We start from the raw sequence: 15,263 nt of genomic DNA, 5'->3' as shown, positions 1-15,263 counted from the left end.
ATCGTATATGTCAGTACGCCCATCCCATCGCCTCACTGATTTTCATGGCCAAGGCGCGCTTCATAAACTGCTCCCTGGCCAGCAATCTGGTCTGCTTGAGAAACCTCTCGAGATCCAATCTCTCAGCATTCAACGCTCTACCCAAATGATACAGGGTATCCTCGATAGCGTTATCCTCTGCGACCAGATCGACGAGCTGATTACCAACGATGCTGGTGGCCAATACCATGCTATCCGCATCTGGCTCTTCCCTCGCGTTCAAGGTACGAAGCGACTCGGTGATTTCGGCTACCGATGCGTCCAACCGGTCGCCGGTGGTCTTGCATACATCACGCACCGCCTTTAGGCGAGACATTTCGTCTTGGATTGCCGGCAGCCCGCGGTCCAAGTCGGACGAGAGCACTTCAAGTCGCGCATTCGAAGCGCCCAACGTCGATGCGAGCGCGTTGAGTCTCGAATCAATCTTGCTGAATACACGATCGTGAAGTGCAAGCAATTCCGGATTGATAGGTCGTGGTGGAGGAGCAACGCCTGAGGTGTTGCTCATCAATCGTTCTGCTCCTGTTGTACCCGCGTCCGCACCGGCAGCATCTTCTTCGTCATCCAACAAGTTGACGCCTTTGGATTTCGGCGCAACAGCCACCTGCGCTGAGCCATGGTATCCATTCGCACTGTCGCACACGCTGCCAGCTGCTGGACTCGGACGTGGTTGGTAAGGATGCGCGCCAGGTAGAGGCGGCGGTTGCGACTGCGACTGCGACTGCGACTGCGGCGTACCCGATACGTACGCGGGCTGAATCACCGTTCCGTTTGGCTGCATATGTTGCGGCGCTGGAGCTTTACTATCATTGTAAAGTGACTGAGGTCCTGGATGCGATTCCAATGATGTGTGGGGGTATGTGTGAGAACGCTGTTGATGCTGTTGATGCTGTTGGCGCTGCTGTGTTTCTTGTGGATGATGCGGCAGATATGGTTGTGAACCGTGATGCGCCAGTTGTACGCCCTGCAGACGGTCCGCGCTGCTATACTGCCATGGTGCCCTTTGTGACAGAGACTGGGGCGACTGAGGTGCATGCTCTGCTGGACTGGGCGCACCGTGATGAGAAGGATCGTCCAAGCCCGTCGGCGCCAAACCTACTCCCGATGAACGTCTGTAGGTTTGGTCAGCCGCAAAGCGTGCTGTGCCGGAGTGGTGAGGTGAGTGTAGTTCGGCTGCAGGCTGTGACCAACCATGCTGATCTGCAGATGCCGCGAAACTGTGAGGGCGAGATCTGGGAGCATAGACCGCCTCCGCACCGAGAGAACAAGACGGCTTAGGAGGACGGTGTGGGGCAAAGGCATCCTGAGAGCTGGCGGGTGTGCCAGGCGCTGGTGGTGGCGGCTTCTGGTGCGGATCGTGCATAGCTGCACTGTGAAAAGAAGGAGCTGCTGCTAGATGTGGGGACTTTGGAGATGCTGACTGTGGCGGGTGAGGTCCAGGACGCTGTGCTGCAAAGTTGCTCGACGTACTCGCTTGGCGCTGCGGCGTTGGAGGATGCGAGCGTAGCTGCTGGTTCGCGGAAAAGCGCGAAGAGGAAGCGGTAGTAGCGTACACCGGCGTAGGTTTTGGCTTGGCATAGACCGGAGGTTCACGACCAAACATGTGCTGGCAGTCGTGAATCAAGTCGAGCAAGTTGCAAGCTTCCGGCTTGCTGCGCCATCGGCTGAGGTAGTCGCCGCCGATTTCTCCACTTGGGTCAACATTGGGACCTTTACGAATGGCCATGTCAGGAGTCGGTGCTACGAACGCCATCGGTGGTTCGCGTGGATAGTCTCGCGGAATCCAATAGGCAACGGGAATGTTGTAGGTAGTGTTGCGAAACTCGACCGGTATCGTACCATCCAAGCTGATCAGAAGCTGCGTTCGGCCATCGTTGAAAGTGAATACCTCCGTCTTTGGTGAAAGGGACGAGACAGCAATCAAGGCACGATCGACATCGGCAAAGACGCGGTCGGGATCCGTATAGGCGCCGAGCACGCTGCGGAGCCATTTTTGCACCACACCATGATCCATTGCGGGCATTGACGATTGGCGTCGTCGAATGCAAGCGTTGCTTGCAGATGAATGGACCGAGACGGAAGTTGGGGGGAGGGGGTGGGATGCGAGCCGTGTGGAAGATAACGACAAAGTCTAGCAGGGTCTTGTGGGATTTACTTGCCACGTTGACTCGGTCACGAATGTATGAATCCGTCTTGGCAGCATTCGACTTTGTGGCCCGTTCGCTTCTGCGTCTCTCACAACTTCACGCTTGGTGCTTGCGAGGTGAGGTTTCGTTAGTTAGCTTCACGCCTCGTGCCTTATACTCACTCGTGACTCGTGACTCTCATCGTGATTCAGATTCATAATCGAGCTTGCTCGACTTTAACAAACATTATTCACGATTTTGCTTGGCGTGATTGAGTGATTCGTGAATCGGGAAAGGAATCACGAAAATCGTGAATCACTCCAACTAATCGGCACTCAAGCCGATTTGAATGACTGAGTCGGGAGTTTAGACGCACGAGCGGCTGCTTCCGAGAAAATCTCCACCTCTCCTCGCCTTTTTTTTCAGTCATCTGCCAGCTTTGAGAGCCAAGGCGAGCGAGGCGGGCTCAGGCATCCACTTCGACCAGCTCCCGTCTCAGCGTCTTGCTTGTCAAACCTAGCCACTCTCCCTGGTCATTAGAAAGAAGGTATCTTGTAACCATGAGGGCGGCATCGCGCTCACTCTCGCATGTCAGTGGCATGTCCCGCTCGGCTGCTCCCGCTCGGCGCATCTCTGCACAACTGTTGAGCTCAAGTCACACCCTAGCCTGTACACCAGCGTCTCAGCTTGGTCAGCACCGAACCCTCTTTGGCTTCTCTCTCTTTGGCGGCGGCAAAAAGGACAAGAAGAAGGATGCATTTGCGCTGCCACCTCGCACTGCCAAGAAGCCAGTGCTGGCACAGGACAACCTTTTCCACCCTTTCTCGAAATCGCCCATCGCATCGATTCGTGCACGTGGCGAACGCATCCGATCGCTAGCGCCATGTCCAGTCAGCATGTCCAAGTACAAAGTGCGTCGTCTCGTCAACTTTGAATGCCCCGACTGTGGCTGGCCAACGCACTATAGCGAAAAGGAATGGGCTCAAGACACCGAGCATGGCAAGTACGTGGCACGTTTGCGCGAAGCCAACGAGGACGAGCACGACCTTCGCAGCGGCCGTGAAATGTCCGAGTTCAAGCTGCCCGGCCCGCAAGGATTCGAAGAGACGATCAACATGTCCAACTGGGACGTCTTCTTCTACACGCGAAACTTTAACTCGATCGAGTCAGATCGCAGCCGACGACACGTCAGCAAGCTTCTCACTTTCCCCACCACCATGGCCGCCGTGATTCACGAGAACAGTCCCTACACCAAAAAGTCGCGCAGACTGACGCACGAGGGACTGCGTAGCATGATCGCCCTTCGACAGACGCTTCATCCGAAACAGGGCGACAAGCCAATGCTTGACAAGATGCGCATCTTTGTCGTTGGTGCAAGAGCCGAGTCAACACTGCCACCGGCGGTCTGGGATCAGCTGACCTACATGTTCCCCAACGTGCCCCTCCATCTATTCCTCATTGGCCCTGAAGCACACATCCCTACCGACAAGCAGCTCTCATTACAGCAACACCGTGCAGGCCCAGGTTCAGGTGCTATCTCGATGCACAAGGGACGCATCCGCAAGTCCAACTACGGCGTACCCTCTCGCACCGTCGTCGTTTCAGAAGGCCTCACCATCACCACCATCCAGTCCAATTACCAAGACGTTCACACTCAGCTCGAGCCATTCGACGCCTACACCGATGTGTTTTTCGCTTTCAGTCCTGGTTTCGGTTTCCCTTCGCAGCTTGCTGTCGACGAGGCCGACAAAGCCCGACAAGAAGATCGCGATCACGAGGCGCACTTTGCACGCGCCAAGAGCACCTACCATGCTGTTGGAGCTGAAGCTGCCGAATCGACCGAGGCATCGGCGCAAAAGGCTGCTGACGACGCCGTCGAGCTCGCAAAGGCGCAAATCGCCGAGCAGCAGATACGCCTCGATGGTGACTCGACGGCTTCCAGTGCCGCATCAGTCAAACCCGTTGCAGCTGCTGCTTACACGATCGATGCCACCTCGTCACCTCAAGGCGGTGACATTCCATCCGAAGAGCCCGCTCCCGTGCTTACTTCACCCGACGGCCACACGTTCACCGCGCTTACCACAGCACCCGTAGTGCAGGCACAGCGCGAATGGGCACGTGCCATCGGACAGATCCTCTCGACACGCTGTGCTCTGATCGCTACCGGCTTCTCACCCGCCGACGTCGAGCGCGACGTGCTCGCCTTTGAGAGTGTCGACGGGGTTCGTGGCGAATTCGACTGGCTCATCACCCCCGGTGAAAATGTGTTTGCTTCTCAACAGTGGGCTGTGGCTGATTTCGATCCCAGAGTCGCTGTCAAGGCTAATTGGGGTCTCTGGGCTGTCCGAGGCAAGAGGTACGATATCCAAGGCCCAACAGGTTACTAATCAAACAACACGCTTTTGTGTCTGTGGTCGTACCTAATCGAGATGCATGCATTCGTGATTGCCTCTGTTGCGTGTGTCTATTGTCTGTGTACGGGAGTGTCTGAAATTCATAGCGAGCCTTCCTTGATGCGCTCCCAATACCATCGAGTCATCTCGTCGAGTCCGTCGTGCAACTTCCAGCGCGGAGTCCAATCGAGCAGGCTCGTGGCACGCGTGATGTCGGGTCTTCGTTGCTTCGGATCGTCCTTTGGCATGGCAAAAAAACGTATCTCGGATGGCGGCTGGTATAGCAGCGTACCGCCATCCGCCGACGCACAAGCCTCGACGTCTTGCGCCTTGACTTTGGCAACACTCTTTTGCACCAGCCGCACAAGTTGCATTATGGTAAATTCAGCAGGATTGCCGAGGTTGACCGGCGAGTGTACGTCCAGACGATGCGCCTCGCGATCCAAGTATGCTTCGTTTGCGTTGTTCGTGGTGGTTGAAGGGCCTACTGCAGCAGCAGCGGCACTTGTAGCAGCAGGGATAGAGACAGCCGAGGTGGATGGGATTATGGTGTCGTTCGCTTCGGTCATAATATCGGCTTGTTTCAGCGCAGCTGAAAAGGGTGCGTGTCTTAGTTGCTGGTGCGGCTGGTGCGGTGGAGGCGCCAACCGCTCGACGTTCATCAACGAAATCAGACCATCAATGAGATCGTGAATGAACATGAAGCTGCGCGTCTGCGAACCATCTCCAAACACGGTCAGCGGCTCCCCGCGCAACGCTTGCTGGATCAAATTGCTCACCACTCTGCCGTCGTGTGGATGCATTCGAGGTCCATACGTGTTGAAGATGCGTGCAACACGTACGTCCACTCCGTCTTGATAGTAGTATCCGTACGTGAGCGTCTCAGCTACGCGCTTACCCTCGTCGTAGCACGCCCTCGGACCCACCGGGTTGACATTGCCGTTGTACGTCTCGGGCTGAGGATGAACGTCCGGATCCCCGTACACTTCCGAGGTACTGGCAAGCAGGAAGCGCGCCTTGGTGCGTTTGGCCAGACCAAGCGAGTTGAGCGTCCCCAAAAAGTTGGTTTTGATCGTCTTGATTTGGTTGGCTTGGTACGAGATCGGACTAGCGGGGCAGGCGAGATGGTAGATCTGGTCCACCTCGATCACGAGCGGCTCGACCACGTCGTGACGAATCAGCTCGAAGTTGGGGTGCCCCACCCAGTGTGAGACGTTGCTCTTCTGGCCCGTATAGAAGTTGTCACAGACAAGCACTTCGTGACCCTGCAGCATCAGACGATCAACCAGATGCGAGCCGACAAAGCCTGCTCCTCCAGTGATCAGAATCCTCTTCTTCTCTTCCACTGGCAGGACGCGTGTTGGCAGGTAGCCGTGCGATGATAACGATGCTAGCGGGTTCGGGGAGTGCAGCACGCCGGAAGCTTCTATGCGACGCATGCCGGGTTGAAATGTCGACATGCTTGATCCCGGAGCGGCATGGATATAGCTCAGCTGCCGCTGCCGTTGCTGTAACTGCGGTGTGGATGCTCGAGATGCTGAGGCACCCTCATCTTGTGCCTGAGAGAGAATGCTGACATGCGACTCGGGGTGTGCATGGGGTACATTGTGCGACCAGAACGTAGATGCCGCCGATCTTGCAACTCGTGTTGGGTCGCTGTCGGCCCGAGTATGTTGCTTCCAGTTCGCTGAGATGGCTAAACTCGGCGTGTTGCTTGCTTGCCCGGTCGCAGGTCTCGAAGAACAAGCCAGTGGCACGTCAGACGAAGGTACGAGCATGCCGGATCCTAGCGCCGGCCGATAGTAGAGCGAACGGAGGTGATCCAAGGGTACATGATGATCCGCTGATTGTTCATTCGAATTGGCAGTAATGCCTCCATGTATTGAGTCGAACTGTGCCTCGTCCATCTGTACTGGTGTCGTGAGCATGAACGAACAAGGAGGATACGGACGAAGGAGAGTATGAGGAATCACATGAATGAAGCTGACTGCTGCTGCACTTTTTTGACAGCTCGGAAATTCACGAAAACTGCGTCGCAAAAAAGACGCCAGAAATAAATCGTAAATGCAAGGCACGAGGGTCAGTGCGCTTTGCAACTCTCACATTGCACACCCTAAAACATACAGCCGCAGGCACGAGGCACGGCTGAGGAATCATGAATCCGTCAGGAGCGTGCCAGGTGCGTGAAATCGTGAATCGTGAATCGTGAATCGTGAATTGTGAATCGTGAATTGTGGATTGTGGATTGTGGACTGTGAAAGCCGGTTCGACCTCCACTTGATCCGTCAACCAAGGCTCACTCCGAACCGGCGCATGGCTCACCTTCCCACCACCACACCACCACACTCGCTAGAGAACGCATAGATGGACGCGCCGAAATCTAGTCAGCCACTGACGGCACAAGTCAAGCTCAACGTCACCTCAGATGGTCTTCCGCCTAGCCACCATGTGCTCGCGCCTACACCGGGCACCACCCTCTCGTCCTACATCCCACACTGGAATCCTCAACCAGCCACCTGGCGTGAGGAGCAGAGACCGGACTCCACCCAGAGCACGCAAGCTCTCGACGATGACTATTCTTCCAACGCTGCCTGCTTGCCCAACTCGATAGCCCTGGTAGATTCTAGCAAGGTTGTACGCACTGGCTTCCGCAATCCGTGGCCGAGCTGGCACAAACCCAGCGTGACCGAAGTGTGGCAAGGGCTGGAATGGGGCGAGGATCGTGATCCAGCCATAGAATATGCAATGCAAGACGCAGACCTTGGCACGAGCGCCAACGCTGGAACAAACGGTGATGCCAGCGTCTTGTCAGATCCGTACACGGACAGTCGGCCAGGAACGCCAGACCTGGAAGATGCCTCGCTGAGTCGAGAAGGTGCGCATGCAGACCGAGGCACCACTCCCCAAAGCATATCATCGGCCGCACCGTACACAAGGCAGCAGAAGATCAAGATGGCATCCAAGCAGCTGCTGACCGTTGAATCTCCATCGTTCGACTTTGACTCGGATGCAAAACTCAAGGCGACCTGGCTCGGTCACGCCGGTGTGCTCGTTCAGCTGCCGCCTCTTAGTTCGCAAGGCCAGCCTGTCCGCGTACTCTTCGATCCGATCTTCTCGCAGCGCTGCTCTCCTACCCAGGTGGCTGGCCCGATCAGATCGTATGCTGCTCCATGCGCTATTTCGAGCCTGCCACCTGTCGATCTTGTTGTCATCTCACACAATCATTATGACCACCTCGATTACGAAACGATCCGTCAGCTATGGGCTGCCAACCAAGATCGGATTCGGTTCGTCGTACCTCTGGGAAACAAAGAGTGGTTCATCGGTGCCAATGCCAGCAGCAGCGAGGCAGACTTGGAGCGCACAGCTACATCTTCGACTTCTTGGTCTTGGACATCGGCGGGTTCGGGCGTGATGAACGCCACGACCACTTCGAATCTAGCCATCCCGCCAGAGAGGGTGACCGAGCTGGATTGGTGGGACGAGGTGCTGTTGAGACAGCGCGGTGACGAGGATAGGGTGCTGCGAGTGGTTTGCACGCCAGCGCAGCACGGTTCGGGTCGATATGGTGTGGATACCAACTGCGCGTTGTGGTCGTCGTGGTTCCTGGAGCATCCGGGGAGGTCGGACGCTGGAGCACCGACAAAGATCTACTTCGGTGGTGATACGGGGTGTCAGTTTCACGGACCGTCGTTCCCACCTGCGCCGCCACAGTCTTGCGAGCCAGATGTGGCGACCGACACCACGCACACAGGCGAGGTTAGCTCGATCAGCGACGATGCCACGCTGCCAGGCTCGGCATGCAGGCCAACACGCACTCGGACGTACCAGGGCGGTATGCGTCTGCAAGTCAACGACGAACGAAATGAACCAAATGCTTACCCCGGCTGTCCGGCGTTCGAAGAAATCGTCGCACGGCTCGGCAGACCGGACTTTGTGATGCTCCCGATCTCGGTAGGCGCGACCATCTCGTTCGTGCGCTCGTACATGCGGCTTCCAGACTCGATCTCGCCGATCCCGCGCATCTCGTGCGGCTTGACTGCAGCCAATCACATGCCTCCCTGGGACGCCGTCAGTGTATTCGATAAAATGTCAGACGCTTCGCAAAACCCCGTGGCGCTGGCGATTCACTGGGGCACATTCATCTGCGGTCCGGACGAAGTGCTCAAGACGCTCGGCCAGCTCAAGTGGGCCTGCCATCAGCACGCAATTCACTTTGCCAGATCCCAGCACACGATCCCCCGCACACCCCACTCACTCAACCAGCCGTCCAAGTCGTTCGTCGCTCTCAACCACGGTGCTAGCATCTCGCTCTAGATGCTTCCGTCGCCCTCCTGTCCGCACCCCAGTCAACACATCCTCACACGCGCTGCCAATGCATCACAATCAACGCTGCTGCCGCCGTCGCTTTTGGTTCGCAACTGTGCTATCTGACAAGACGTATACCTTGATCAAATCTTCTCCGGTTCTTCGGGCGTCTCTGTCTTCATCTCTGCATGTGATCCCGGCGTGCCATTGCTCCCGTTCTGCTGCTGCTGCTGCTGCTGATGGTCGATGCCATGCGAACTCTGCGCAATGGCTTCGATGAGCCCTCCCCATGGTAGCAGGCCCCAATCGCCCGAAGCAGTACCACCACCCATAGGTGCGATGCCGTTGATACCCAATGCATCGGCTGTCCTGCGAACGCTACCATCCGAGGCTCCAGCGAAGCTGTTGAAACCGCCTGGAGTATTGAGCGCGCGTAGATGAGGGTGTGCGCTCGGCTGGTAGCTTGCCAACCCGCTAGGCTCGGACGAACTTGTGCCGGCCGTGTGAACAGAGTTGGTGGTACTGCGCGCCAGACCCGAGCTCGCCGGGGCAGAGGACGTGGCTGCATTGGTGGTCACGTTCGGCGAGGGATCCGACGAGCCAGCAGGAGGCGTGTTGAAGTAGCTCGTGATATCGAACCCGGCCGCCGAGTCGAAACCCATGCTGTTGGATGTATGGCTCGGACCAAAGCCTAGACCCGAGCCAGAATTAAAGTTAAGTGCGTCATTGGGAGTCGGATTGAGCATGCCAAAGCTGGGCTCGTATCCTCCGAGCTGATCAAAGATGCTCTGGGCAAGATCGGTGGTTGCGTCGCTTGTTGTGCCTGTTGAAACCGCACCGAGTGCGAGACCAGGAGTAGGAGCGCCTGGATTGGCGCCAAAGAGTCCAGCAAATGGCGGAGGCGTGATGCTCTCGGTCGTGTTGACCGAATTAGCACGTGCCAGCTGTGAGCCGCTGGGCTTGGAGCCACCAAGCAGCATGGCTGAGCTGAAGGCGGCGGTACCGACACCAGCTGTGCCCTCATTGCTGCTCTCGCGCTTTCCAGCCGCATCCTTGCTGCGTTTCGAGGCGCCACCATTTGGCTTTCCACCTTTGCCCTTGGAGGATGCTTCGACACCAGGCACTTTCTTGCTGGCGCCGGTTGCAGACGTAGCGCACCACGTCGGATCGCGCGCTTTGGCCCTGAAGAGCTCGATGATCTTGACTTCACGCTTGCTGCACTGGTCCGCATCGCCTTCGCGATGCTTGTGCAGCTCGATGAACTCGTCGAGATACGACAAAAAGTCGGGCGCCTCAGGTCCATTGGGGTCGAGAAGAAGAGCAATACCGATCATCATGGTGGCATTGAAGAGGCGATAGAGACCGCCCATGTGAACCTTGCGTGCACGCTCGGGCTCCCACTTGACGTCCTTTCGATATTCCTGACGCACCCTACGATCCGCTTTGGCACTTTCGAACGCTGCTGTGCGCGAATGTGAATACTTTTCCGAATTGCGCAGCACGTACGGCCTGTGTAGGGCGATGCGAACGTAGTGATACTCAATGTTGAGAAGGTATCGATGGAGCGGCAACCAGGGGCAGACGGTGTCGAATTCCTTGTTGGTATCGGGACCAGTACCGTTGGTTGCCTTGTCGACGCGGTAGATGTCTGGAATGTCCTTTCGAAACTTTTCGAGCTCCTCATCGAGCGCAACGACATCCGCATACCGACGCGGACTGGCAAGGTTTTGGAAATGCTCGACAATTTTGCCTGTGAGGCGTGTAAGCTCATGACGAATGGCGACAAAGAGGAAAACACCAGGCGGGGTATTCGGACGCGGCCTGGTACGTGGCACGTAGGGCCGAGCCGACCTTGGCATGGTGTCGATGTCAATGTCGGAAGGCGGAAGCGTATCACAGTGGATATCCTGGATGGCTTGGGGACGACCGAGGAGAATGCTGGTCGTCTTGTCCATGTAGAAAATGATAGCCCAAAGTCGACGCCTGCGTTCGGTGGTGATGGCGTCGAGGCCAAGCTTGCTGCCATCTCTGTGAAGACCGATGGCCTGTGCGGCGCGAATGGCGTTGCCGAGCAACGACCAACTCTCAGCGCTCTGGCGCTGGCATATCAAGAAGCGAGCCGCAAAGAGATGGGCGAGTACGAGGTCAATGTGGTCGACACGGATGGTTGAGGCAATGTTGATGGTGCGTCGGCAAGCATGGTACAGACGAACTGCTCCCTTTTTGGCCTCGGAATCACTTCCAAACGCTTCTGGAAGCGAGCGCATGGCGGTGGCCAGGATGGCAAAGAGGAATGCCAAGAAGGGAACATGCCTTGCGCCGTCATCGCCTCGCTCCTCCTTTGCATTGCCCCATCTGAACTCCATCAGCTCGTCGTAGGACTGGCGGAAAGTACCTTCGTGGATGGGCAGTCGAGTGTGATTGATGTCGCGGAAGTAGATGTCGAGAAGACGGTCGGTATCGGCTCTGGAAGGAAGAGAGTTCATAAGATCGCTGAGGATGTTTTCGGGAGCACCACCCTCGTGGATGAGACGATGTAGTTTGACCGAAGCCGGAAAACGAGGGAAGTTGGCACCAAGCTCGAGACGTTCGCCATTAATCTCGGTCTCGATGACACCACGGCTGACCGAGGGTAGTGCCAGCGCGCCAAACCAGCTGTCGCCATCACGAGCAAGGCCGCCTTCGAGCGGGTTGCCACCGAGATCGTAGCGTGGCACGTTTGCCTTGGAGATGGTCGAGTCCACGACTTCGCCTTTGGAGGCAGCGATGGCCTGCGCCTCCGAGTTGAAGAGTTCCTCTCGTTCGATACCACGGGCGGTGCTGGGACGAATGATCCTTCTGCGTTTTTTGGGTTTCGGGCGTGAGGTGGCGGCGGGGTCGTTGGTATCGGCGTCTTGCTCCTCGTCGCTCGAGACCATTTCGACAAAGGCAGCCATCTGACCGCGAGAGTCCTTGAGTTCCTTGGCAAGCTCGGCATGGGCGATGGCAAGACCCTCGACAATGTCTTCGAGTCGTTGCACTCGATCACGCATGTCGCCAAACTGGTCACCATCTTCGAAAGGTCGGCAGCTGTCGCCTAGACCACGGTCTATGCAAGGCTGACAGGGAGTCTGACGATCACACTTGTGCTTGCGACGATGACATTCTGCGCAGCTGTAATGGATGCGTTTTCTTCTACGTTCTCGCTTGCTACCCAACGAAGCTGCAACGGCATCTGCAACGGTGCCATGCGGGCGTGAGGCAGCGATTTTTGCGGCGAGTGCTGCGGTGGCAGGGCGACTAGGACCTGAATTGGCACCAGCAGCAGCAGCTTTCGAGACGGACAGGGGAACAGAGCCGTTGTCATTGCCAAACCCTCGATCGGGAGTATCGGTGCGAAAAGGTGAGCGTGCGCGAGGCGAGACTGAGCTGGTCGTACTTGCAGTTTCGGAGGGTCCATACTGGGTAGATGGGCCCGGCTGGGGTGCGCTAGGTTTTGGCTGCATGTCTGTGTCGGCGTACAGATGGAGACAGCCTGCCCTTCACAGAAGAGGGCAAGATAGACAACGTAGCCGGCGAAGTGACGATGTATGTAGCAGGCCGAACTTCCGGAAGCTTGGTCGAGGTGTCAATGTGCCCGAGTATGATGGGGCTCGGACATGGAAGTGTTGACGGGTGGGTCACGGTGGAAGACGAAAGGGCAAGGTTACAGAATAGGCCGAGAGAAGAAGAGGCTGAAGCGTGGAACAAGGTTGCGACAGATCATTTGTGAGATGGTGGTAGACAGACGCAAACCAATCTCGGCAGGGTTGTTGGGTATGACTGGGATGACTGGGAAAGAAACTCAAGAAGGGTCTTGCTTTCGTGCTTCGTGCTTCGTGCTTCGGGGCTCGTAGCTCTCTCTCTTTGTGACTGTTGCATCGGCCAACAGGCACGAGGCAGAGGAAGCTTTTTTACTCGCTCAGTCAGCCCAGAAAAATGGCGGCTTAATTCCCCCGATTTTCTCAGATTTCACCCTGAGCGGAAGAGCTTCACGCTTCGATTTCCAATCGTCATCCTCTTCTACCTTCTTCCCTTAGAGTCAATCACGAATGCTCTCGACACAGTTGTAGTTCAGTCTCTTCGAATCTGGATAAATTTTCAAGCCCATTCCGTGTTATGCGGCAGGTCACATGGGTAAAATCAGAATATCGTGAATCGTGAATCGTGAATGATCGGGTTCAGCTGTGAGCTTGATTTGATTCACGATTCGATCGTTGTTTGGCGATGCTCTTGCCACACTCCTCGCAAAGATCGACAAGCGTGCTCACCATGTACATGTAATTCGGCGAAAGCTTTGGTCCGGCAGTGGGTGGTGTCATTGATGGTGCATGCGTAGAAGCTGGCCGTGAAACGGATGTCGTGCTGACCTCGCTGCTGATACGAACGGCTCCCGTAGCCGGGACAGCGCCAGCAAACCTGAGAAACTGTTGAAGGAACTATCGCGTGGCATTACGATGGCGCCTCCTAACCCCGCGCGCTTGACGGCCAGCAGTCTGTGATCAAGCGCTGCAACCTTGGTTGCAATCCCGGCGAATCCTTGGCATACGACCTGGCTGATCGAGGAGATAGTTGCCCACGACCGTTGATTCAACTCACTGGAGCCGTTGTTTGGGATGTGCCAATCTGTGAGTCACGCGGACCTTTCTTCTTTCGCGCCTGAAGTGTCATCCAGGTGGCCTACCATTCGGCGGTGCTTTCTCGAGCGTCAAACTGCGAATAGCGCATGTATAACACCGTCTAAGATTCACGATTGTAAATACACTGTATGCTATCAGTCAAGAACGAGTTGAAAGACTAGAAATGAACTCCTGCCAAATACTTGATGTACGCCAAATCCTGGTCTCGATTCGCTCCTCGGAGAAGGTAGCCGTGTAGCTCCGACGTGGCTGGAAAGAACCTCACCTTTTCACCCTCAGCAGGAGCATGTGCAGAGAACTCAATGGGCTCAGCTTGCATACCACTACCACCAGCTTGGTATCGATGGAAAGCGGCAATATGGGCCGCATCCGCTAGCTCGAGCGTCGCATCGCCTGTAAATTCAGGAAGATGCGTATGGAGCAGCCTGGTCAACACCAAATTGTCCTTTTCCTTGCCGGGATTGTTCGCGAGAGCCGTCCAGATGTAATCCCGGATCGCAGCGCGCCAGAGCTGACTGTTGGGGTGTTCCGGATTGGTTCTGGCATAATAGATGATCGAGTCGAGCTGCTCCTTGTCCTGAACCGGGAAAGGTGCGATGTTCAGATCTCTCTGCTTATGCGCCCGGAGCAGCTGCGACGACCAGAACGGGTCTTGCATCGCTTGATCAAGATCATGTCGCGGGAACATGTGCTGGATCGCACTGTATGGCTGCTTGCCTCCATTTTTCTCGGCATAAGTGTCCATGGACGAGGTGAAGAACACTTCGGCTTCGGGATTGTTGGCCTGAACCCACGTTCGCAAGCGGCGCAGAAAGCTAGTCTGCGCCTCCATCGATGCTTGTCGACTGTTATATCCGTGCAAGAGCATGTACGAGTCGATCGAGCCTGGGTCAGCTGCACGGAGCACCGCTTCAACTTGTTCGGGAGCGGTGGGTGCGATCTGGAACACGCTCACGTGATATCCATGTAGAGATCGTCTTAAAGAGGATCTGTCAGCCGCCGCAATGCGGAGTCTCGCAAGACCATCCCACCATGCTTCATGAGGGGCCGCTTTGCCCAGGGGGTTGGAGCCTTGGAGAATCTGCAGCTTGTTCTTGTCAAATTGGATGTTGGCCATGGCATTTTGTCGATTTAGGTACCCGTCCAGCTCGAAGGCTGCGCGACCATGATCGTTTACTCCGGTAGTGACTGCAATGACCTTGCTGTACCTGTGATCCAGCAGAAGCGACCAAACAGCCGCCTTGTCGTCGAACTTGACATCAACAAATGCTACCGCGGCTTTGGGCGGATCAGCGCTGACCAGGGTGACGAGGATAGCGAATCCGATCAGAATGGTCGAGATAGGTCGGAGCCACATTGTGCTTGATTTTGCCTCGATGCTGGTGTTAGAATGAAGGCCGACTCCTCGCTTGGCTTGGAAGAGTCGATGCAAGATATGCACTTCCTGGACGAGGTCGTAAAGCCCCAACTTGTCAACTTTTATACTTTCTTCCCTACTCTCTACGCAAAGGCAGATAGGCAGCTTCTGAGGAAAAAAGCTTGCCTAACAGGGCAGTGGTACCCGGCACAAGTTGAACTACATGCTCATACTACCCACATGAGTATGTGATGGGTTCGGTTCTTATGTAGGATTGACTGCCTAAGCATCGACAGGCGAATGTGATTGACGGGAAAGCGTTGAGTCCCACCCACTCGTGACTCGAAGTGGGAGGTCTAAGCTCTTTCTTGCTATCACTTGT

At 56.1% G+C, this 15,263-nt stretch overlaps 6 protein-coding genes across 6 annotated transcripts; 2 read left to right on the top strand and 4 right to left on the bottom strand.

Moving 5' to 3' along the window:
* Nucleotides 1-10: 10 nt before the first annotated feature.
* Nucleotides 11-2,053, bottom strand: UMAG_11474 (ubiquitin-binding ESCRT-I subunit protein STP22; the record flags this gene model as incomplete). Its single annotated transcript, XM_011391230.1, has 1 exon — nucleotides 11-2,053. One exon carries the CDS (start codon nucleotides 2,051-2,053, stop codon nucleotides 11-13), a length of 2,043 nt encoding a protein of 680 aa, XP_011389532.1.
* A 672-nt stretch (nucleotides 2,054-2,725) lies between these two features.
* UMAG_02830 (uncharacterized protein) lies at nucleotides 2,726-4,552 on the top strand (the record flags this gene model as incomplete). The annotated part of the gene is made up of 1 exon (XM_011390973.1): nucleotides 2,726-4,552. One exon carries the CDS (start codon nucleotides 2,726-2,728, stop codon nucleotides 4,550-4,552), a length of 1,827 nt encoding a protein of 608 aa, XP_011389275.1.
* Nucleotides 4,553-4,659: 107 nt separating this feature from the next.
* Nucleotides 4,660-6,465, bottom strand: UMAG_02829 (uncharacterized protein; the record flags this gene model as incomplete). Its single annotated transcript, XM_011390972.1, has 1 exon — nucleotides 4,660-6,465. The coding sequence occupies one exon, from the start codon at nucleotides 6,463-6,465 to the stop codon at nucleotides 4,660-4,662; it is 1,806 nt and encodes a 601-aa protein (XP_011389274.1).
* A 457-nt stretch (nucleotides 6,466-6,922) lies between these two features.
* UMAG_02828 (uncharacterized protein) lies at nucleotides 6,923-8,875 on the top strand (the record flags this gene model as incomplete). The annotated part of the gene is made up of 1 exon (XM_011390971.1): nucleotides 6,923-8,875. One exon carries the CDS (start codon nucleotides 6,923-6,925, stop codon nucleotides 8,873-8,875), a length of 1,953 nt encoding a protein of 650 aa, XP_011389273.1.
* A 134-nt stretch (nucleotides 8,876-9,009) lies between these two features.
* UMAG_02827 (uncharacterized protein) lies at nucleotides 9,010-12,351 on the bottom strand (the record flags this gene model as incomplete). Its single annotated transcript, XM_011390970.1, has 1 exon — nucleotides 9,010-12,351. The coding sequence occupies one exon, from the start codon at nucleotides 12,349-12,351 to the stop codon at nucleotides 9,010-9,012; it is 3,342 nt and encodes a 1,113-aa protein (XP_011389272.1).
* Nucleotides 12,352-13,681: 1,330 nt separating this feature from the next.
* Nucleotides 13,682-14,881, bottom strand: UMAG_02826 (uncharacterized protein; the record flags this gene model as incomplete). The annotated part of the gene is made up of 1 exon (XM_011390969.1): nucleotides 13,682-14,881. The coding sequence occupies one exon, from the start codon at nucleotides 14,879-14,881 to the stop codon at nucleotides 13,682-13,684; it is 1,200 nt and encodes a 399-aa protein (XP_011389271.1).
* Nucleotides 14,882-15,263: the final 382 nt, after the last annotated feature.

This window comes from Mycosarcoma maydis, chromosome 7 (assembly GCF_000328475.2).
Source record: "Mycosarcoma maydis chromosome 7, whole genome shotgun sequence".
Classification (NCBI taxonomy): Eukaryota; Fungi; Basidiomycota; class Ustilaginomycetes; order Ustilaginales; genus Mycosarcoma; species Mycosarcoma maydis.
This window is presented reverse-complemented; position numbering and strand designations above follow the sequence as displayed.